The sequence below is a fragment of the Oncorhynchus gorbuscha genome, linkage group LG19 (genome assembly GCF_021184085.1).
Source record: "Oncorhynchus gorbuscha isolate QuinsamMale2020 ecotype Even-year linkage group LG19, OgorEven_v1.0, whole genome shotgun sequence".
Lineage (NCBI taxonomy): Eukaryota > Metazoa > Chordata > Actinopteri > Salmoniformes > Salmonidae > Oncorhynchus > Oncorhynchus gorbuscha.
Genome location: NC_060191.1, coordinates 29934488 through 29958594, shown reverse-complemented (window position 1 = coordinate 29958594; position 24107 = coordinate 29934488). Strand labels below are relative to the sequence as shown.

General features: G+C 42.3%; 1 protein-coding gene across 1 annotated transcript in view; it reads right to left on the bottom strand.

The window, feature by feature from the left end:
• The window catches only part of me1 (malic enzyme 1, NADP(+)-dependent, cytosolic), a 133172-nt gene that overhangs the window by 47085 nt on the left and 61980 nt on the right, over positions 1 to 24107 (bottom strand). Inside the window, exons 4-5 of the mRNA XM_046315378.1 lie at positions 10147 to 10222; positions 2618 to 2779 (exon numbers count right to left, since the gene is read on the bottom strand). Of these exons, the coding sequence (XP_046171334.1) occupies positions 2618 to 2779; positions 10147 to 10222 (238 nt within the window). The remainder of the gene's footprint in view (positions 1 to 2617; positions 2780 to 10146; positions 10223 to 24107) is intronic.

The window sequence follows — 24107 nt, the reverse complement described above, 5'->3', positions numbered from 1 at the left end:
GTACAAAAGTATCTATATCCAGAGTAAAACAAGTCCTATATCGACATAACCTGAAAGGCCGGTCAGCAAGGAAGAAGCCACTGCTCCAAAACCGGCATAAAAAAAGCCAGGCTTGCACGTCGAATGGCTTGCACGTCGAAGAACACTATCCCAACCGTGAAGCATGGGGGTGGCAGCATCATGTTGTGGGGGTGGTTTGCTGCAGGAGGGACTGGTGCACTTCACACAATAGATGGCATTATGTGGATATATTGAAGCAACATCTCAAGACATCAGTCAGGAAGTTAAAGCTTGGTCGCAAATGGGTCTTCCAAATGGACAATGACCCCAAGAATACTTCCAAAGTTGTGGCAAAATGGCTTAAGGACAACAAAGTCAAGGTAAAGGCAATGCTACCAAATACTAATTGAGTGTATGCAAACTTCTGACCCACTGGGAATGTGATGAAAGAAAGAAAAGCATAAATAAATCATTGTCTCTACTATTATTCTGACATTTCACATTCTTAAAATAAAGTGGTGATCCTAACAGACCTAAGACAGGGAATTTTTACTCTGATTAAATGTCAGGAATTGTGAAAAACTGAGTGTAAAAGTAATTGGCTAAGGTGTGTGTAAACTTCTGACTTCAGCTGTACATAAAAACGAATAGAGGAACATAGAAGGTAGACAGACCGAGACATAGCAGAGAAACACATCGCAAACATGCACGCACACAGACACTACAGACACTACAGACACATACTCTTAGAAAAAAGGAGAACCATTTTTGTTTCCAGGTAGAACCATCTGTGAAAACCAAAAAGTACCTGGAACCAAAAAGGCTTCTTCAAAGATTTTCCCTATGGGGACAACCAAAGAACCCTTTTAGGTTGTAGATAGACCTTTTTTCTAAGAGTGCAGACATACACACACACAAATATATGGTAATAAACCCCCATTTGCTCTCATCCTCTGGAAACAGCTACAGAGTGCATTGAGGACAGACAAAGACTCTGAGGCAGCTCGTTAAAGTGGGTAGTTTGATGCCTATAAACGTACGGGAAGAGTTGAGCATCCCCCCCAAGCATCCCTAAACTGGATCTGTGCACCATAGATGGCTTCTGGATAGTCTATGGTCTTTCAAAATCTTTCAATAGAACAATAGAGTTCATGCATAGAAGTGTCTATGGAGACGCCACTAAAGAGATGGGGGGCCAAAGGCCATGGTATTTACCTCCGCTATGAGGGAGAACAGAGTGGGAGAAACTGGCAGAGAGAGAGAAAATATAATCCTGTTCACCAAGATCCAATGCCACCTACTGTATTCATGCTGCAGTGCAAGATAATAATAATAATAAATGCCATTTAGCAGACGCTTTTATCCAAAGCGACTTACAGTCATGTGTGCATACATTCTACGTATGGGTGGTCCCGGGGATCGAACCCACTACGCTGGCGTTACAAGCAAGATCTTTTATAGGTTCTCTCATAAGGCTTTTATGTGTGTTTTATGAATACGGGGGATTTCTGCTGGGTCTCAGTGCAGTTTGATGAAGTGTGAATTGGCCAGCCGACATAAGAGAACATGGAGAGAGTTTGAATGCTACATCGGACATGGATAGTCCCTCTGTTCAACTCTGCTTCCGGTCTCCTTCCCTTTCCCTCCTCCTTCCTTTATTTATCCAACTTTTATACTAGTGTCCTCGTTTTGCTGCCCATGGAGTGTCGTTTACATCTTTGACCGGTCCTATACCCAGGTAACCCCAAATCCATCTCCCTCTTCTTTCCTCCACCCTTTATCTATCTATCCTTCTTTCACAGTGATGTCTTCTTTTAGGTCTCCTTCTCAGCATCTTGATAACTGTCTAGATCATGTCTATCCTTGACCGGACCGACTCAACTAACCCCAAATTAATCCTCTCCCCACCTCTTATACTGAAACACAATCAGTGGCTAGGAGAGCTGGTCCAGGCCCAGGAAATCAGAGGATGGCTCAGAGTTGACTCAGCTGTGGCTTAAAAGCCAGGCAGCAGGCATGTGGTGGCTGTGCCCCACCCTTTGGCCCAGCTCTGGATGACATGAAGAAAATACACAGAGTTTAAATATAGCCGTGTACACAAAACAGACTATTCTTGGTTTGCTCCCGTTTAACAGTGTAGCCACAGCACACGTCCCGCCTGGCCTAGTTAGGCTCCTCTTTCAGCTATAAAGAGGAGGGCCAGGCCATACATAGGACCAATGGGACCAGCAGGAAAAACCAAACCAGAGGGCCTCTTTGAATACTGTTGACTGGCGGTGCTGGCGGATTGAATAGGTGCTTTTCTAGCTGGCATGGGTGAACGGTGCTGCTTTCCTCAGTTGCGTTCCCTGGTTGTAAAGTGTTAGAATTTCTCATTTCTTGGCTGTTAGTGTTTGGAAATTGGAGTTTGGAGACTGAGGGGCTTACCCGATTATAACGTATTGACTTGAGGGTATTTTCTTAGCTGGCAAATTACGTCTAGCATATGATATGTTACAAAGTTGACCGTTTTTTGTTATGTAGTTGACAGGTGTCAAGTGTAGGATAAAGTGAAGTGTATCATCTTGTTTGCATGTAGCTATGTATTCATTTGGTTGTTGGGTGTGTCTCTTCTTACCTCATTGTCTGTGCCCACATCCAGCATGACTGGCAGACACTGCTGGGGTGGCATGCCTCCACAGGCCGTGTAGAGTGCCAGTTTGCCCACAGGGATGCCCATGCCGTAGCAGCCCAGGTCCCCCAGGCCCAGGATCCTCTCTCCGTCCGTCACACACACCGCCTATCAATCACATCACATCTGTCAATCATACCTGTGATTCTATGTCAATCAAATACATTATCAGTCAGAGCAGACTGTCTATGGCTCTTGATAAGTCATTTCCTTTTGGATTCCTGTTTGAAATTAACCAAATAAGCTCTCAGAATAGCTAAAAATGTTATAATATCAGGCAGTGAAAATACAGTAATTAGCTAATAAAGCCATCATATTCATTAGCCAATCAGTTACAGTAAGTGTACATGATTAAACAGGAAATAGTCATACTACGCCAACAGTGAAGTGGTGACTCCGGGATGCTGGGTTCCTCTGTCCAGTGTCTGTTCTTTTGCCCATCTTAATCTTTCCTTCTAATTGGCCAGTCTGAGATATGGCTTTTTCTTTGCAACCCTGCCTAGAAGGCCAGCATTCCGGAGTCACCTCTTCACTGTTGACGTTGAGAATGGCGTTTTGTGGGTACTTTTGTCAGTTTCTCAAACAAGACTCTCCTAATGTACGTATCCTCTTGATCAATAAGCCTTTTAAATGATAAACTTGGATTAGCTAACACAATGTGCCATTGGAACACAGGAGTGATGGTTGCTGATAATGGGCCTCTGTACATCTATGTAGATATTCCATAAAAGAGTTCAGCCGTTTCCAGCTACAATAGTAATCTAAAACATTAACAATGTCTACACTGTATTTCTGATCAATTTGATGGACGAAAAAAGTGCTTTCTTTCAAAGACAAGGACATTTCAAAGTGACCCCAAACGTTTGAATGGCAGTGAATAAATATAGAATAAAGCACACATCATGACAACACTACATAAAGAGATACCTAAGACAACAACATAGAAAAGCAGCAACACATGACAACACAGCATGGTAGCAACACAACATGGTAGCAGCACAAAACATAGTACAAACATTATTGGGCACAGACAACAACAGCACAAAGGGCAAGAAGGTAGAGACAACAATACATCACCCATAGCAGCCACAAATGTCAATAACAGTGTCCATGATTGAGTCTTTGAATGAAGAGATTGCGATAAAACTGTCCAGTTTGATTGTTTGTTGCAGTGACCCAGGCATGTGTGTGCTTTGGGGACCTTGAACAGAATGTGACTGGCAGAATGGGTGTTGTATGTGGAGGATGGGGGCTGCAGTAGTTATCTCAGATAGGGGGAGTGAGGCCTAAGAGGGTTTAATAAAAAAGCATCAATCAGTGGGTCGGGTATAGAGTTTTACAAGCACTGTAGATACAGTTGAAGTCGGAAGTTTATGTACACCATAGCCAAATACATTTAAACTCAGTTTCACAATTCCTGACATTTAATCCTAGTAAAAATTCCCTGTTTTAGGTCAGTTAGGATCACCACTTTATTTTAAGAATGTGAAATGTCAGAATAGTAGAGAGAATTATTTATTTCAGCTTGTAATTCTTTCATCACATTCCCAGTGGGTCAGAAGTTTACATACACTCAATTAGTGTTTGGTAGCATTGCCTTTAAATTGTTTAACTTGGGTCAAACGTTTTGGGTAGCCTTCCACAAGCTTCCCACAATAAGTTGGATGAATTTTGGCCAATTCCTCCTGACAGAGCTGGTGTAACTGAGTCAGGTTTGTAGGCCTACTTGCTCGCACGCACTTTTTCAGTTCTGTCCACAAATTGTCTATGGGATTGAGGTCAGGGCATTGTGATGGCCACTCCAATACCTTGACTTTGTTGACCTTAAGCCATTTTTCCACAACTTTGGAAGTATGCTTGGGGTCATTGTCCATTTGGAAGACCCCTTTGCGACCAAGCATTAACTTCTGAAGACTGATGTCTTGAGATGTTGTTTCAATATACCCACATAATTTTCCTCCTCATGTTGCCATCTACTTTGTGAAGTGCACTAGTCTGTCCTGCAGCAAAGCATCCCCACAACATGATGCTGCCACTCCCATGCTTCATGGTTGGGAAGCAGTACTTTGGCTTGCAGGCCTCCACCTTTTTCCTCCAAACATAACAATGGTCATTATGGCTGAACAGTTCTAAGTTTGTTTCATCAGACCAGAGGACATTTCTCCAAAAATTACGATCTTTGTTTCCATGTGCAGTTGCAAACCATAGTCTGGCTTTAATGGCGGTTTTGGAGCAGTGACTTCTTCCTTGCTGAGTGGCCTTTCAGGTTATGTCAATATAGGACTCGTTTAACTATGGATATAGATACTTTTGTACCTGCTTCCTCCAGCATCTTCACAAGGTCCTTTGCTGTTGTTCTGTGATTGATTTGCACTTTTCGCACCAAAGTACGTTCATCTCTAGCAGAACACATCTCCTTCCTGAGCAGTATGACGGCAGCGTGGTCCCATGGTGTTTATACTTGCGTACTATTATTTGTACAGATGAACGTGGTACCTTCAGGCGTTTGGAAATACATCCACAGGTACACCTCCAATTGACTCAAATTATGTCAATTAGCCTATCAGAAGCTTCTAAAGCTATGACATACTTTTCTGGAATTTTCCATGCGGTTTAAAGGCACAGTCAACTTCGTGTATGTAAACTTCTGACCTACTGGAATTCTGATACAATGAATTATAAGAGAAATAATCTGTCTGTAAACAATTGTTGGAAAAAGTACTTGTGTCATGCACGAAGTAGATTTCCTAACCGGCTTGCCAAAACTATAGTTTTGTTAGCAAGAAATTTGTGGAGTGGTTGAAAAACGAGTTTTAATGACTCCAACCTAAGTGTACGTAAACTTCCGACTTCAACTGTAAGTAGGGCCTTGGATCGTGATAAATAGTTTTAAGAGGTCCTGTGAGCTCAGGCTGCAGAGGAAAATGCCATTGTGTTGACAGCTGTGAACAGGTGCAAGAACGGCTAGCGGCTGTATATCTTTCCATTTTTTTATGTTTTTTATTTTACTAGGCAAGTCAGTTAAGAACAAATTCTTATTTTCAATGACGGCCTAGGAACAGTGGGTTAACTGCCTGTTCAAGGGCAGAACGACAGATTTTGTACCTTGTCAGCTCGGGGATTTGAACTTGCAACCTTTCGGTTACTAGTCCAACGCTCTAACCACTAGGCTACCCTGCCGCCCCATGCCAGGAATACCTGGAAGATTCTTCCTACTGACTGGATATGACAAGATCATGACTTCATATGGATGCCCATGAAGACCTACGGGTCGAAACGCTGTTGTAAATAAATATCACCTGTGAGCATGTGCAGCAGTGTGCTGCGTTGTCCTGTCTGTTTTCCATGGGTTTTGCCTACAACTCCAGCACCCGTGGAAAGTACCTGGATGTGCGTATGTTCTTCAGCTTTGCACATAGCTGTACTGGCATAGTAGAGCTCAGCTGGTTGTAATGGCCTCAAACAGGCCAGATCCTAACTGAAGATATCTGTTGAACTTATTGACATCAATGCACGATTTATGAGAAAGTTGGAAAGTATTCAGACCCCTTGACTTTTTCCACATTTCGTTGTTTCGTTACAGCCTTATTCTTATTCTCTCAAACAGAGAATTAGTGAACATAAAAGTTAAATCAGGAGAAATGACAGGGATTATCCAGTCGCAGTACATTTCAATGACCTGAAGCATGACATTTCTACCTTTAGATTTTGTGGCATAGAGAAAGTTAAGATATCAGACAGGGGAGGAGATATTAATAATACTCTGAGTAAAAGAGAATGTTTTGGGATTTTCACCCTCCAGACATTATTTCCTAAAGGACTTAATCATGAAATGCCTATGTATGTTATGCTGTGAATTTGAACATCAATTATGTGCCTATTTAAGATTACTCTGAAGTTTTTCGAACGATGTACCCAATGATTAATGAAAACTTGCTATGTCCTCATTGTGGCTTTACAGATGTGTTTAATACATATTATTTATACACTTTTGTAATATTTATGAAATGTATGTAATATTTGTTAGCACTTATTTGTTTTTCCTTCACCTCCAACCCCTTTCCATGTGTGGAACGGATGTGGGAGAGGCTAGGTCTACATAAGGGTGCAATTTTTTTTTTAATCACTAAAGCTTTGACGAAGGCAGTGAGGCCGATACATAAGCTTATTAAATATCAGTGATTACTACCAAGAGCAGTGTGCGGTTTCCTTTTTCCTTCATCTTGTTCAACTGTTGCCATGCACCTGCAAAAAAGATTGCTCAGATGTGCGAGTGCCTTTTGAATTTTGTGTTACAGCCTTATTCTAAAATTAATTAAATTGTTGTTGTTTTTCCACATCAATCTACACACAATACCCAACTACGACAAAGCAAAAACATTTACAGAAATGTTTGCTAATTTATTAAAAATAAAATAATTGAAATATCACATTTATATAAGTATTCAGACCCTTTAACTCAGTACTTTGTTGAAGCTCCTTTGGCAGCGATTACAGCATCAAGTCTTCTTGGGTATGACGCTACAGGCTTGGCACACCTGTATTTGGAGAGTTTCTCCCATTCTTCTCTGCAGAGTCTCTTGAGCTCTGTTGGATGGGGAGCGTTGCTGCACAGCTATTTTCAGGTTTCTCCAGAGATGTTTGATCCGTTTCAAGTTTGGGCTCTGGCTGAGCCACTAAAGGACATTCAGAGACTTATCTTGGATGTGAGTTTAGGGTCATTGTTCTGTTGGAAGGTGAACCTCCGCCCCAGTCTTGAGGTCCTGAGCACTCTGGAGCAGGTTTTCATCAAGGATCTCTCTGTACTTTGCTCAGTTCATCTTTGCCTCGATCCTGACTAGTCTCCCTGTCCCTGCCGCTGAAAAACATCCACACAGCGTGATGCTGCCCCCACCATGCTTCACCGTAGGGATGGTGCCAGGTTTCCTCCAGAAGTGCTGCTTGGCATTCAGGTCAAAGAATTCAATAGCTAGTTCGTTTTATCAGACCAGAGAATATTGTTTCTCTTGGTCGGAGAGTCCTTCAGGTGCCTTTTGGAAAACGACAAGCGGGTTGTCATGTGCCTTTTACTAAGGAGTGGCTTCTGTCTGGCCACTCTACCATAAAGGCCTGTTTGGTAGAGTGCTGCAGAGATGCTTGTCATTCTGGAAGGTTCTCCCATCTCCACTGAGGAACTCTAGAGCTCTGTCAGAGTGATCATCAGGTTCTTGGTCACCTACCTGACCAAGGCCTTTCTCCCATGATTGCTCAGGGCGGCCAACTCTAGGAAGAGTCTTGGTGGTTCCAAACATCTTCCATTTAAGAATGATGGAGACCACTGTGTTCTTGGAGAAATTCAATGCTGTAGACATTGTTTGGTACCCTTACCCAGATCTGTGCCTCGACACAATCCCGTCTCGTAGCTCTACGGAAATTTTCTTCAACCCCATGGCCCTTGCTCTGAAATGCACTGTCAACTGTGGGACCTTATATAGACAGGTGTGTAACTTTCCAAATCATGACCAATCAATTCAATTTTCCACAGGTGGACTCCAATCCAGTTGTAGAAACATCTCAAGGATGATCAATGGAAACAGGATGCACCTGATCTCATTTTTGAGTCTTATAGCAAAGGGGCTGAATACTCATTTTTTTAGGCATTTTTTTTTTTTTTTACTTTTCGCATGGTCATTATGGGGTATTGTGTGTAGATTGCTGAGGGTTTTTTATTTATTTAATCAATTTTAGAATAAGGCTGTACCATAACAAATGTGGAAAATGACATGGGGGCTGTATACTTTCCTTAGGCACTGTATATACAAAAGTATGTAGACACCCCTTCAAATTTATGGATTCAGCTATTTCAGCCACACCCGTTCCTGACCGCTGTGTAAAATCGATCACACCGCCATGCAATCTCCATAGAAAAATATTGGCACTAGAATGTCTTTCCAACAAGTCAGTTCGTCAAATTTCTGCCCTGCTAGAGCTACCCCGGGCAAATGTAAGTGCTGTTATTGCGAAGTAGAAACATCTAGGAGCAACAACGGCTCAGCCAAGAAGTGGTAGGCCACATAAGCTCACAGAATGGGACCGTTGGGTGCTGAAGCGGGTAGCACATAAAAATCATCTGTCCTTGGTTGCAACACTCACAACAGAGTCCCAAACTGCCTCTGGAAGATAAGTCAGCACAATAACTGCTTGTCAGAAGATTCACAAAATGGCTTTTCATGGCAAAGCAGCTGCACACAAGCCTAAGATCACCATGTGCAATGCCAAGCGTTGGCTGGAGTGGTGTAAAGCTCGCTGCCATTGGACTCTGGAGCAGTGGAAACGCGTTCTCTGAAGTGATGAATCACGTTTTACCATCTGGCAGTTCGACAGACGAATCTGGGTTTGGCGGATACCAGGAAAACGCTACCTGCCCCAATGCATAGTGCCAACTGTAAAGTTAGGTGGAAGAGGAATACTGGTCTGGGTCTGTTTCTCATGTTTCCGGCCAGGCCCCTTAGTTCCAGTTTAGAGAAATCTTAAGGCTATAGCAGACAATGACATTCTACTATTCTATGCTTCCAACTTTGTGTCAATAGTTTGGGGAAGGGCCTTTTCTGAGCATGACAATGCCCCCATGCACAAAGCGAGGTCCATTCAGAAATGGTTTGTCGAGATTGGTGTGGAAGAACTTGACTGGCCTGCACACAGCCCTGATCTCAACCCCATTTAACACCTTTGGAATGAATTGGAAAGTCGACTGCGAGCCAGGCCTAATCGCCCAACGTCTGTGCACAACCTCACTAATGCTCTTGTGGCTGAATGGAAGCAAGTCCCCCAGCAATGTTCCAACATCTAGTGGAAAGCCTTTCCAGAAAAGCGGAGGCTGTTTTAGCAGCAAAGGGGGGGACCAACTCCATATTAATGCCCATGATTTTGGAATGAGATGGCCGACGGAGCAGGTGTCCACATACCTTTGGTCATTTAGTGTACGTGTGCCTTTCAGTAACGGCTGTTGGGAGGAGCTATAGGAGGATGGGCTCATTGTAATGGCTGGAACTGAATGAATGGAACTCTAGCAAACATATGGAAACCATATGTCCTCTTATAGCTCCTCCCACCATCCTCCACTGGTGCCTATCCCCAGTTATCCCAGAATTACCAAAAATGCAAACCCCTGACAGGGTTTCCAATCTTCCTCCTAGAGAGCCACTCTGTTGCAGAGCAGATTTTCACTCTAACCCTGATCTAACACACTTGATTCTACTATTTAGCAGTTCACCAGGATCTTGAGTTGCTGGATCAGGTGTGTAATATACAACAGGCCTGGAGCAAAACCCTGCATACCCAGTAGTAATACCTGCCTTAAGCCGTCAGACAGAACTAGGCCTGACAGTGTAAAGGGCATAGCACCCCCAATAGAGAGATAGGGTGCAATTTCAGACAATGTATTTCCGCACTATATAGGGAAACGGGTGCCATTTCAGGTTTGACTATAGACTTACACGTATGTCCTTCTCTGGCCAGCTCTGGAGCACGGTGGAGATGTGAGTGAGGTCATGGATGGTGATGAAAAGCCCCCTGGAACAGATCAGAGATCAGATGAGTTATAATGAGTGAGACTAGATAAACTGTTTACAGTGCCTTTTCCATTGTGCATTGATTACCAACATAAGGAAATACTATACTTTTGCTCAGTACGGAGAAAAAAAACATTGTCTTTTGCATTCAGTGTCAAATGGTTCCTTGATACCTGAGTGGAAGCTTGGAATTAACTTTAAGCACCATTTCGGTAGCTTTTAAAATCCAATTTTTCCCTCTACTTGTGGTGTAATGTCCCAGAGCAGATGTCACCTGGGAAATGGACCCCTGGGCCAGGGACCCCTCTAGTGCTACTCTGCTCCAGGAAAAGCTAGACAGATATGCTTAGTCTGTGTGCGTGTGTGTAGGCCCACGGGGTGGGAGGTCCAGCCCAGAAGGGTTTCAGATCGGTCCAACAAAGCCATCTGCCCACGATGTGAAGGCACCATCATCTCCATACGTGCCAGCAACAATTAAAAAAAACCATCTATATTGTCAAACCTGCCCAGAAACTAAAAACACAGATCAAATCTGGAAAGCGAGAAGGAAAATTTGAAGGACCAAACAGACCAAAACCCTATTAAAAAATAATCAGAACACAAAAAGGTTTGGAAAGAAGAAGAGACATGAACGTGTCACATAAAAATGATAACTGTAAAGTTTCAGCTGAGCTTGACCCCAAAGTCATGGCTGGGTATTAACTTACCTGCCAGACTTAGGTAACTAGAGACAATAACAGTACAGAGACAGTACAACAAGTCTAATAGTAATGACAAACCTGTCACACCCTGATCTGTTTCACCTGTCTTTGTGCTCGTCTCCACCCCCCTCCAAGTGCTGCCCATCTTCCCCTGTGTATTCATACCAGTGTTCTCTGTCTGTTGCCAGTTTGTTTTGTTTCGTGAAATCTACCAGCGTTTGTTCCCCTGCTCCTGTCTGTTCTTGCTCCTGTTTTCTAGTCCCTTCCTGGGTTTTGACCGTTCTGTCTGCCCTGACCCTGAGCCTGCCTGCTGTTCTGTACCTTGCCCCAACTCTCTGGATTATTACATTTACATTTACATTTAAGTCATTTAGCAGACGCTCTTATCCAGAGTGACTTACAAATTGGACCCTTCTGCCTGCCCTGACCCTGAGACTGACTGCTGTTCTGTACCTTGCCCCACCTCTCTGGATTACTGACCCCTGCCTGCCTTTGACCTGTCTTTTGCCTGCCTCTGTACTAGAAATAAATGGTTATTTCTTCGGCACTGTCTGCATCTGGGTCATACCTGATGACACAATCCTAGTATCAAGGCCCACTAGATTAGAGCATTGGATTCTGTTGTGAGATTCGGTTAGCCATGAATAGTTTGCTAAAAATGAGGGGTCACATTTCATCCACTGAGAAACTGGAAACATGCAAACCTTTCTACTACATCATTTAATTTAGAAATGGAAACCTCTGGAGTTGAAACTTGGGTTTTGGGTTAGTTTCCGTGGTGTGTGTGTGTACGTGCATGTCTGTTTGCACGTGTGTGTCTGTGTGACTGTGCATGCATGTGGGTGTGTGAGCGCACATATACATCTATATGCATGCGTGTGTGTGTGTGTGTGTGTGTGTGTGTGTGTGTGTGTGTGTGTGTGTGTGTGTGTGTGTGTGTGTGTGTGTGTGTGTGTGTGTGTGTGTGTGTGTGTGTGTGTGTGTGTGTGTGTGTGTGTGTGTGTGTGTGTGTGTGTGTGTTTACGAGGCTGATAGAGGACCAGTCAGTATGGGGGCCACATTACTTCAGTTAAAAAGGTAGAGAGAGAGCCTCTCACACATGGTGACCCACGTCACTCACCCCGGGGCTCTACATATTTGGCCTCCATTGGTAAACACTGTGTCCTCCTGCCACATTTCTGATGAATCTGAATCGACATGTCCAAAATAAGAATAGAGAGAAAGAAACAGACAACGAGGAAATGAAGAGCATGTAAGAGAAGGGATGGAAATGTGATTTTACAGCTAAATAAAAAGATTGAAAGGATGAGAGACGGGAGACATAAAAACAAAAACATCCACGGTCAGTTACACGCTTTCAAATGTTTAAACTGGACCAGCAATGGCTGCCAGAAGTCACTCACGTAAGGAGAACGCTAACGATCAGCAACAACGCTAACGATCAGCAACAACTCACAACTCATATGTGTTTGACCATCAGTGATCAAACACGTGCACACAAACACACTCACGTCATTGTCACGGATCCCTCTGGAACTGTGTCATTACGCACACCTGGTCCCCATTTCCCTGATTGCAATTGTATAAATGTGCCCTCTGTTTTCCATTGGGCGGTCGATTATTGTTCCCATGTCTGTTGGTCGTGTGAGTACCTGTGCGTTTTCTCAGCCTGTGCTGCATGTTTTGGGCATTACTGATCTCGTCCGGTGTCATTCTACGAGGTTTACCCTCACTCTTTTGTTTGGCAACACCCCAGTGTTTTGTGTTTGTTTGTGGTGTATTAAAAACCCAGATGTATTCCTGTGCCTGTCTCCGTCCTTTATACCCCTGCTACAGTCATGTTTGACACGCTTCATTGGTGGAACATTTGATCAGTCGGTCTCTGTGGCATTTAAACAGCTGTGAAGAGTTGGATTTGTTTGCTGTGTGTGTGTGAGCCTGTGAGCAGTGTGTCCGTGGAGTGTGTGAGGCCTGCTGGGTGTGTTCGCCTGCAGCGTCCGTGGGGCAGAGAGCTGAGCTGCTGCCAATCCCACAGCTAAGAGATCCAGGCCAGGGAAAGGAGCATGTTGATGTTGGTGATGGTAGGGGATGGTCCTCACTGGCTGGACTGACCCCATTCACTGGTGTTGGTGAAAATGACTTGTCTGATATGTGATAGACATGGACATGGCTCTTAACACATTATGGCCATAGATGTTCCTTAATACAGCATTTTAACTCTATTATTTGTTCAAATATGTCAGTCAGTCAGTCAGTCAGTCGTGGGAGACCCCATGTCCCTGAGATGGAGGTGTCTCAGCGCCTCTGACGCCTTTCCCCTGACCCCCTCTAAACATCTGTACAGGGCCTCCAGCACCTTCTCCATCCATTAGGAACAGTACTGGTGTTATAATAGGACATTCTTCCGATAAGCTGCTGGAACAATCTTCAGCCACATCTCCTAGGCTGAAGGGAAAGGGATGAGATATACCTGTGAGAAGGGGGTGAGAGCCGAGCTTTCTCACCAAGAGTCTAATGACCCCATACTCACAATCATAGTACTTCTCAGAATCACCTAATCTGGATCCAGGTGTAAAAATGTAAAAGGTCATCTTGAGAGGAAGGAGACACAATACTGTTTAACAATGTATATGAGAAATCAAATGTGTTTAAAGAATGCACACCTTGAGATGGATACAGAATGAGGTTGGTGAGGGGTGTTTGTAGAGTTTGTAACTGTCTGTAAGCACTTGAGCACTGATAGGTGGAATGTGTCATGACTGTCCTGTGAGGACCCAAATAGGTCAGAACAGCTTTGCAATAAATCACTTCAACCAGACCACCTCTCACCCAGGGAGGGGGGAAGGGAGAGAGAAGGGAACTGGTGGGGGTTTACAGCTCACACCGTGTTGTAAATCAAGGACCTCTCTCTCCAAATTCACCAAGTGAATGAGCCTTTGTCTTAAGATTTTTCCCTTTTTCCCAATGAAACAAACACCTTCAAAAGCAACTATTGGAACAATATTTCTAATGGGCAGAGGTGACCTAAAAGAACATTAATGTCAAATTGTGTGTTTGTGTTATTAAGTGTTATAAAGGAAATACTGTACCTTGAAAAGTATACCCACTATGTGTGGAATGTCCATCAAATGCATTGTGCATAAAAAGTTAGAAAGTGTTTTAGTGAAGAGGGACAATTTTAGGAGCCATAAGAGACAATACTTTTATAAAACTTTGTACAAGTAACAAGTTACGCCCCTGAGTGAGGTCAGAGAGCATGCCAGCCTGACAGAACCGCCCATTTTGAATAAACTGTATAAAATTATGGGTTAAGAATTAACATATCAGACCATAGAGACGTTTAAAGTGGTTTGAACGCTGAATCTCAACACGAGGTAGAGATGATAAAGTCACCTCGCGGACAATCACTGGTACGGCTGATTAGCTGTCCTAAGTGAAGTATCTAGAAAAGCATATTTAAGTGGGACTGTTCAAATCATCGTATTATGCTACTTTCATCAGAATAAACTCTGTAGTTCTGTTCAGGACTACACGACAAGTCACCGGACACTGGACGACTGCAGAGGAGAATGACAGAATACAGGTGGGGACCCCTTTTGGGCAATCAGAGCTTTACAAGCGTGCCCTCAAAGGCCCAACCAACCCCCTTTCCAAGAAGGTCCAGTTAGGAGAGATACATGGCAAACCAAGGCATTTCCACGTTAATACATTCGTGATTCTTACTCCAAGCGGGCGACGGTTAATGTGCAATGTATAAGTGTGAGTAGTTTCTAAATGTACTAACATTGTCTCTGTCCCGCTTTCTCTTTCGCCTTCTACATGTCATTATGTAACAAGTAGCCATATTGTTGTCAGTCCACTAAGGACCTGTTTCTAATGTTTTAAGTGTGTATGTTTATCCTGTGTAACCATTTAGTTAGCTAGTAACTAAATACCTATAACAATGTGTAGTCCTGAATCATAACTAAGGCTCAGGTTTTTGCAGATGCAAGGTTACGACTGTTCAGAATGATGACATGATACGAGGTTACGATTAAATAAGTTGACTGTTTATAGATGTCAGAGATTCATTTGGGAGATGTTAACTCTTTAAAAAACCACTCTCGTGGTGCCCCAAATCCTAGTGAGTTAATTGTTACATGATTAATTTAGTCGGGTAACAATTAAATATAGTTAGTGGATCAGATTAATGACAGTAAAGTCACGACAATGGTATAGTCTTCGTTAACAGAAAGGTAATGTTTTGAGCCAGCCTATGTAGTTCCTCCTTAGAGACTGTGTAGAGAGAGGGAGAGAACAAGAGACCAGCGGATTGAAGGAAGAGCGAGAGAGAGAAGGAAAGAAAACAGCACCGGGCTGAATCAGCAATACCGCTGACCCCACAACCCAGCAGAAAACACAACCCAGGGAGTGTGTGCCGAGAGTGGGACCGCAGCAACAACCCAACCCCAGCAGGAGCTGCTCTCTACACTTGACCCACAATATGGCCAGAGCCCCAGAGAGACACCAACTTCTGACAGACTACCGACCCGTGTCCTCAACAAACACAGGGAGCCAGCCACTCACCCAAAATATATCCGCCCCCTGCACGCCACCGCTCACCCCATTCAAGACTCTCCCTGCTGCTCATTAGCCGTTACCTCAATGGCTAAATTGTCACTAAGCAGTGTGAGCTGTGTGTGGTGTGTGTGTGTGTGTGTGTGTGTGTGTGTGTGTGTGTGTGTGTGTGTGTGTGTGTGTGTGTGTGTGTGTGTGTGTGTGTGTGTGTGTGTGTGTGTGCACAGTGAGAATGCAATGGGAGGTGAAACAACCTGTGCCAGTTATGTGCTGTTCAATGCTCAATGCAAACTTTTTTTAATATGTTAATGGGATATTGAATGCATTCTAAAATGTCACTCAGAGAGACTTCTAAGTGTTTTTACCAGGCAAAAAGCCAAGGCCCAAACAGTGGGTTACATAAAACATCTGGGACAGTTTCCATACCTACAATACAATTGATACTAGCCTTCATTTAATGTGCATCTGTGATTGAAGTGGACAGATAGAGTGGACAGATACAGGCATAGAGTGGACAGCTATGTACAGTACCGTTATACGGTGCAGTATCCACTTCTGGATCCTGTGACAACAACACAGCTATACATGTTATGGTAGCCAGGTACCTACTGTATTACTGTTAGAGTAATTAAAGTATCATTAAGAATACGTGCTGGCATTGTTGAAATGCTGTAAGGCTTATGAGTGCGTGTGTGTGTGTGTGTAACCCTGTCAGTTACACACACACACACACACACAAAGGGCTATGACTGTAACCCTATACTGACAAGCTCTCACAGATGGTGAGACACAGATACCTCCCATAGTGATGTAATCCTATGGGTGTGTGTGTGTGTGGACGTGTTTAACTATTCTTGTGGGGACCGGAAGTCCCCACAAGAATAGTAAACAAACAACAATTTGACTGCGGACATTTTGTTAGTCATTTTGTTAGAAGTGTTACTTCTAGGGGGTCTAGGGTTAAGGTTAGAATAAGTGTAAGGGTTAGAATTACGTTAAGGGTAAGGGGCAAGGGTTAGTTTTAGGGTTAGGAGATAAGGTTAAGGTTAGATTTTTGGGTTAAGGTTAGGGCTAGGGTATGGTAAGAGTTCAGGTTAGAATTAGGAAAAACAGGATTTTGAATGGAACTGAACTGTGTGACCCCAAAAGGTTAGCTGTACAAGACTGAGTGTGTGTGTGTTCCAGTGCATAGTTAAGGATGAAATATTGCAGTCTGCTCTCAAAGATTTCTATAAGGACAAATGACATGAACAATAACATGTAATTTAACACATTCAAGACCTAGAATACAATGTGTTGCACCACACAGACCGATTTCCAATCTGCTGAGACTCCACACAAATGGAATATGAAAAACGTCTGTGGATCCCAGTGGAGATTATTTTCAAAGCAGCTTTAAAAAAAACTGCTTATTCCAACTTTGTCCAGCTGCTGGGTAATGAAACTAGGATTCAGCTCTTTTCAAATGGCCTTCAGACTAACTGAAACACGAAGTCACAAATAACAAAAGATCAAAACTCTCAGATGGTCATTAGTAATGGTCTTATTTCACCACATCGCTGTAAGCCAATGGTCTAGAATAATGAGGACAATGCAGTGAAGGCAATAACTTTCCTCTGCAAAGAAATCAATTGGACTGGAGATATTTTTCATTTGGGAGAGAGAGGGGGAGTTTGTGACACAGCAAATATCTCTGGTCTTCACTCTTTCCAAAACAGAGAACACTGTGGAATACCCTTGTGTCATAAGGGAAATCAACTACTTTGTCTCCTTCCAAAACACAACTTCTGTCAATAGACTGGAAAGATAGCAGTGTGCGGTTGAGCACATGCTGGCCATCCAGCTTCTCTGTCATCCCTCTTAAGAATAATGTGTGAGTGAGTGAGAGTGAGAGTGAGAGAGAGACTAAGTATAAACTAAGTATAATTTATACCTCTCTCTTTAGGCTGGATGTGTCAATTTGTAGTTCATACATGCATCATTTATGAGCAGAATTACTGTCTTACCTCAAATAGACACGAAATCCATAGTTTGAAAGCGACTGTTTTTCTGAAAGCTGTGCAGCGCCATTTTCCCTACATATTCCCCCACCTGCCCCAGCCCCCTAGGAATTGGAGTTCAACCAATGAACTTCAGCCCCTCGACATTTGAGTGACAGATAGCAAGAGGCACATCACACACACACACACACACACACACACGGTAGAGAGAGAGAGCGAGATACAAATGACACTAGATGGCTTAACGAACTGGAGATGGAGGCAAGGGTCAAACTGTACTCGCACACAGCAGCAAACGCATTAGACTCAATATCAATAAAAATTGCTATTTTCATTAACTGTGTTAGTTTTAACTTTTAGTTTCAAGATAAACAAACTCAAAGCAGGTTTCACATGAAATGCAAAAGAATGACATTGCACTAAGGAAGCCGGGATAGGCTGTACGGACACGCCTGATGTCCAAATTGATGACTTATGTCACACAGCGGAGAGTCGAGTGGAGAAGAATGCAGCTAGCTAGTTTATGCTTGTGGCTAAAAACTTAAAATCGAGATTTTGAAGATTGTCTGCCAAAGTTGGGACTTGAGTGTTCAGAATCATTCGGTTTTGATCAGAGTAATTGTTATGTATATAGATTTTTTTAAATACCACCATTAATTGCCACAGTTGTATATTTTCTACGAAAATCACATTTTAACCATCACCCTGGTCTGATACTGCATATTGGTAATGGCTACACTATCTAGCGACATCCCTCTCAATTACTGAGGTATGTCTGACGAAGATCAACTGTACTATTTGTTACAGGCTTTGATCTTGTCCCATTTTGATAACTGTCCGGTAATATGGTCAGGTGAAGCAACGAAAGACATAGCAAAGTTGCAGCCATCTTAAAAAAAGAGCAGCACACCCTGCCCTTAACTGCACACACAGAACTAACATCAACAACATGCCTGACTACTTATCTTCTAGTCTTTTTAAGAAACATTTGTGTGTTGAAAATGCCTAACCACTTGTATAGTCACAGTACCCAAACCAAAAACCTATTTAATGCGTCGCTCAGTTAATGGTATGTATAGAATGTTGTCATCATGGAACTCTGCCACCAGAGGTTACGCAGGCAAAAAGCAATTTAAGTTTACATTTTTTAAATCTTGTATCAGTGTATCAAGAATGTAACTGTACTGTATATAAGAATATGAATATTGTGTAAATAATATATTTTTGTCCCTTGGTGTCTTTACTATATAAAGTATAACTTATTTTATTTGGAATGTAATAATGTATTATGTTGTTCTCGTCTATGACTGATTCGTACTTTGTTATGTATTTGTACATTTTATGCGGTCCCCAGGAAGAGTAGCTGCTGCATGTGCAGTAGCTAATGGGATCCTAATAAACGAAACAGCCGGACAGCAGTCTCCCCCCAGCGAGAGCAAAGGACACTCTTCCCCTTGATGTTGTGTTGCCCTCTTGCAACGCAAACTCTTCCCATTGAGCACATTAGACTATCACAGTGACATCCAGATGGCTACTATGAAGTATGCAATATTACAAATGATTTATTGTGTAGGCCACTATCCTACTCAAAATAAAATCAAGTGGGACAAAACTAATTGGCCACGTTAACTACCACCAGCGACATGTGATACAGCTGCCTAGCCTGCCTGATAGGAACCAACTACATAGCACCTCGATACAACATCGTTGCAATGGGAATTTGCACCGGCTTGTCATTACGTTAACTAATTGCATGTCACAGTGACATCCAGAAGGTGACCAATACTACAAGTTATTTCTGCCTTGCCCATCGAAATAAACATCACTTTCTTTTACAAGTTTTAAATAGTGCCATGCTGCTGTGGTTGCCAGCTAGACAGAATAAACTCGCTAGCTGGGAAGCGCTCATTCGGACCAATTACTGCTGCTACATTTGACCCCCACAGCAAGCTCAGTGCGTTGCACATATCAAGGACAGGGCCAGTTACAGTGGTTCTTCCTGTAAAAGTTGCGTCACGTTATTTACGAAACGGAAACTGTGCCGAAATAGATGACCACAGCGGGTATGCTATGCTGCAAATATTGCTTCTAACTTCAATATGATTTTTAAATAAATAAGACCTACACCACTTTTAACAGCACATTACTCAACACTAGTGAGACTCATGTTGCCTATGATAGGCCTACAGTATATCTAAATGTATTTTTTTCAATGACGTGACTCTCTGCCAATAATTCGATTTAGAGGATTGGAGGATTCTAAATTAAGATCTAAGGGGCATTTTTTGTTAGGGCAAATCTGATCTGTGAGAATATCTAAGGGACTTTTAAATAATTAAAAATGAATAATAATCGCTTTGTTTAAAAAAATAACTATATTGGAGATTATTTCATTTTCAAATAACCTAAAGTGAGCGATTGAATTCTGAATAAAGGCCAAAGTAAAATTTGTAAAGGCAAATTATTTTATTTCTGTTTTTAGAGGGAGAGAAAGCATGAGCCTATCATGCCTATATTTTGGACAAGGACATCCTGGCCGGACAAACCCTCCCCTAACCCGGACAACGCTGGGCTAATTGTGCGCCACCCTATGGGACTCCAAATTACAGCCGGATGTGATACAGCCAACCTAACTAAGAAATACATTTGACGATACAATTCTCCCCCTACCCTCCTTCTTGGCAAGAGTCTATTGTCCTACTAATAGCTCATAATGGCGCTGTACAACATGACTGGTCGGGAGTAGGCTACAGTAAGAGCAAAATAATCGTAACATTTCCACACCCTAATTGTAGTCTAACCAATATCCAAAATGGAGATTCAGTGAAAATAAAATCTTGTTGATTTATCAAGACCCGTCCCCATACCCGTCTCAGAGCAGCGCTGTCTTGACCTCCGAATGCCGTCTCTTCCATTCATTTTGAAAGAGTATTTTCCAGTAAGCAGCAATTTGTTTACCTTTATTAGCCTACTTCGTTCCAATATTTCTGTCATTCAGTGATATTTATTCCCATAATAATTCGTTATGGATCCATAATGAAATAAACATCTGCATTTTGAAAGAGTATTTTTATAATTATTTTAGTAACGGAAGCATTTATATGCTGATGAAGAAACACAGAATTGTACAGTATATACTTACCCGACATTTTGCGGTTGCAAGAGGTCACCCACACACACTTTAAACATTTGGATAAAGCATTTAAAGCATTTTGAAGATAAGAACTGCCTGCATTTGTTCATTAGGCTACTGTGCAGTCTGACATATAAACATAGCCTACAGTACATACTGTAGTAAACATGGTAAAGTGCCTAATTCCTTACATAAAGGAGGGCAGGCCATGTCCAGAATTTCTCAGTGACCTCAAGTACTCATTAACTCTAGTCTTTAATGCTTTTTGGGTTGCATCAGTCGGGTTGCATCATCTTTCTGATAGTCTGCCTCCAATGACTTGATCTCAGTCTTCAAAGTTTGATTCTGAACCATGTGCACCTTCATCCGATGAGCAGAATGGTACCACCATGAGCCCCCATCGATTACAGTGGCCTATGATAAAAAAACGTTGGATCAATTAAGAATTAAAAGTGACTAACACACAAATGATGTGAACGCATTTTAAGAATCTAGCGAAACGAATCACTTTCTTGGCAACCATGCATTTTTTAAAAGTGGAGTTTGGGGTGGGGTGAGGAGTATAGGCCATAAGCATACAGCAGATTGCCGATTGTCCTCACTTTCATTTTGCTGTAACATATTGTAGCACCATGACCAGGATCTCTTCATTTAAGTGAGCAGATTAGGGGTTTCAGGAGGAACGGAAAATCTAATACAGCCAATTGTCATAGCGTTTGCTGTCATTAAATGTGAAGACTGTAATATTATTAAATCGATTCTCTATGTGTAATTATTCCATAATTCAACAAATCACGAAATAGTACTTAACTAGGAAGTTGGGGCAACACGGGAACATTTTGTTTATAGTTTCATTTCCCAAATATAACTCTTCAGATATTTTATTATCTTATCGATTACAGTCTATTAATGTATTGTTACCTCAGTCTAATTTCTGAACGTCGCAAACCCTTGGATATCTGTAAGAACCCTAACATAAATCAGCGTTATTGAAATTGGCTTAATTATTTTCTAACTAACCAATCGCAGAATTACAAACACACACAATAGGTCATATATTGCTTACTAACATGACACAAATGTAAGTCCCTTGTGGACTAAACCGATATGACGACATGGTAGACAAAGGAAAGGGGTGGGGACAGTTCAAGAGCGGAAAACTCAGAGTGGATTCACTGTAATACAGTTGATAACTACACTCATGAAATGCTAATACCTTAAACATGAACAGCCGCTCATTAGAAAATAAATAGCATTTTACGTATTTATGAGCGTATGCCTTTGTTGTCCCTCTCTGTGATCACTGGTCCATCTGCTGGATGATAGTTCAGAGTGTCACGCCTTGGTCATTGTATTTTGTGTTTTTGTTATATGTTTGGGTAGGCCAGGGTGTGACATGGGTTTATATGTTGTGTTTCGTATTGGGGTTTGTATTATTTGGGATCGCGGCTGATTAGGGGTGTGGTATAGGCTTGGCTGCCTGAGGCGATTCTCAATCAGAGTCAGGTGATCCTCGTAGTCTCTGATTGGGAACCGTATTTAGGGAGCCAGTTTCGCTTTGTATTTCGTGGGTGTTTGTTCCTGTCTTTGTGTAGTATTCACCAGATAGGCTGTAATTAGTTTCACGTTCCGTTCTGTTGTTTTTGTATTTAGTTTCAGGTATTTCATGTACCACGATTCTTTCATTAAAGTCATGAGTAACCTACACGCTGCATTTCGGTCTGACTCTCTTCAACAGACGAACGCCGTTACACAGAGAGTCTCTGGTTGCGTTCCCAGAAGTCCCATGTTCTTTCGTGGTTGTAGCTTGTTATAATGGATACGTCAGAGTAGCATTCGGAAATGTTCTTAGATCAGATGCATTCACCAGACTAAAGTATTTAAACACCTGCAGCCTGAATAATCTGGTCTTTAGTTTGTAGATTTCTTCACCATTTCAGCGTGGTGATGATCTCCACGTTCTCTGGTCTTGTTCTATTGTAGAGTTGAAGTTTAAACAACTTCACACATCAGCATCACCCGGCGAGTTTTGGTCTAGAGTAGTAGCCATTTCAACGTGGGGACCCCGTCCCAGGGTCATCTTGACTATATTTAAAATCGCCAACCATTTCAACATGTAGCGACAGTCTGATGTACAATTTGTCGGGAGTCCTTTTAACTGACTAGTTAACTTTATATGAAAACCCATACTCTCAATTAGAAGGAAAACCTCACATTTAATCTTTTCAAAAGTATTCCTATATTCAATCATTTATTTTATACAACATTCAGATGCAAACCCCATAATTGAAAAGTGTATACAAACAAACAAAGTATTGTGTGTCTCCTGTCCTTCACGAGGTCAACAAATGAAACAAACTCGAAATGACTGTTCCTTAAGTATCCACGGACCACTCCAACTGCTTGGAATATAGAAATACTGTTCAATTACTCAACCTTTTGACGTTACCGCACTGCAAAGTCTTTCTCTGTGGTAACAAAGGGATGTCGGCATGGGTATCGAACAAGCATCTGTAGCAATGCAGTTTGCACTGCGATGCAGTGTCTTAGACCACTGCATCACTCAGGAGGCCCCATCTAAAGTTTTTAATGCTGATCATTTGAATTGCACAACGTATCAAAATACAGAGAGGTGTTGGCAAGAGTCTATTGTCCTGCTAACAGCCCAAAATGGTGTCCAGGTCAGGATAACCAAAACCTTTCTTTATTAAAGACTATAAACAATAATGTTGCTAGTTATTTTTTTTGAACCATAGCCATGAATGAGTGAGTCACTCAGCGTTATGTAGGTGCCAAGGCTATATGACTGTGCCATCAACTTAATTATTTAGCAGACATCACCTGCTTATTCAGTCAACACATACACAGTGCCTTGCGAAAGTATTCGGCCCCCTTGAACTTTGCGACCTTTTGCCACATTTCAGGCTTCAAACATAAAGATATAAAACTGTATTTTTTTGTGAAGAATCAACAACAAGTGGGACACAATCATGAAGTGGAACGACATTTATTGGATATTTCGAACTTTTTTAACAAATCAAAAACTGAAAAATTGGGCGTGCAAAATTATTCAGCCCCTTTACTTTCAGTGCAGCAAACTCTCTCCAGAAGTTCAGTGAGGATCTCTGAATGATCCAATGTTGACCTAAATGACTAATGATGATAAATTACAATCCACCTGTGTGTAATCAAGTCTCCGTATAAATGCACCTGCACTGTGATAGGCTCAGAGGTCTGTTAAAAGCGCAGAGAGCATCATGTCAGCGGGGTGGTGGCACCGGGATCCTCATCTCTCCCAAGTGGTCATTCTCTCTTTCTCCCCTTACCCATCTGTCTATCGCCTCCTTTGAATTCCATGCTGTCACAGTTACCAGCCCTTTCAAGCTTAACATCCTTATCATTTATCGCCCTCCAGGTTCCCTCGGAGAGTTCATCAATGAGCTTGATGCCTTGATAAGCTCATTTCCTGAGGACGGCTCACCTCTCACAGTTCTG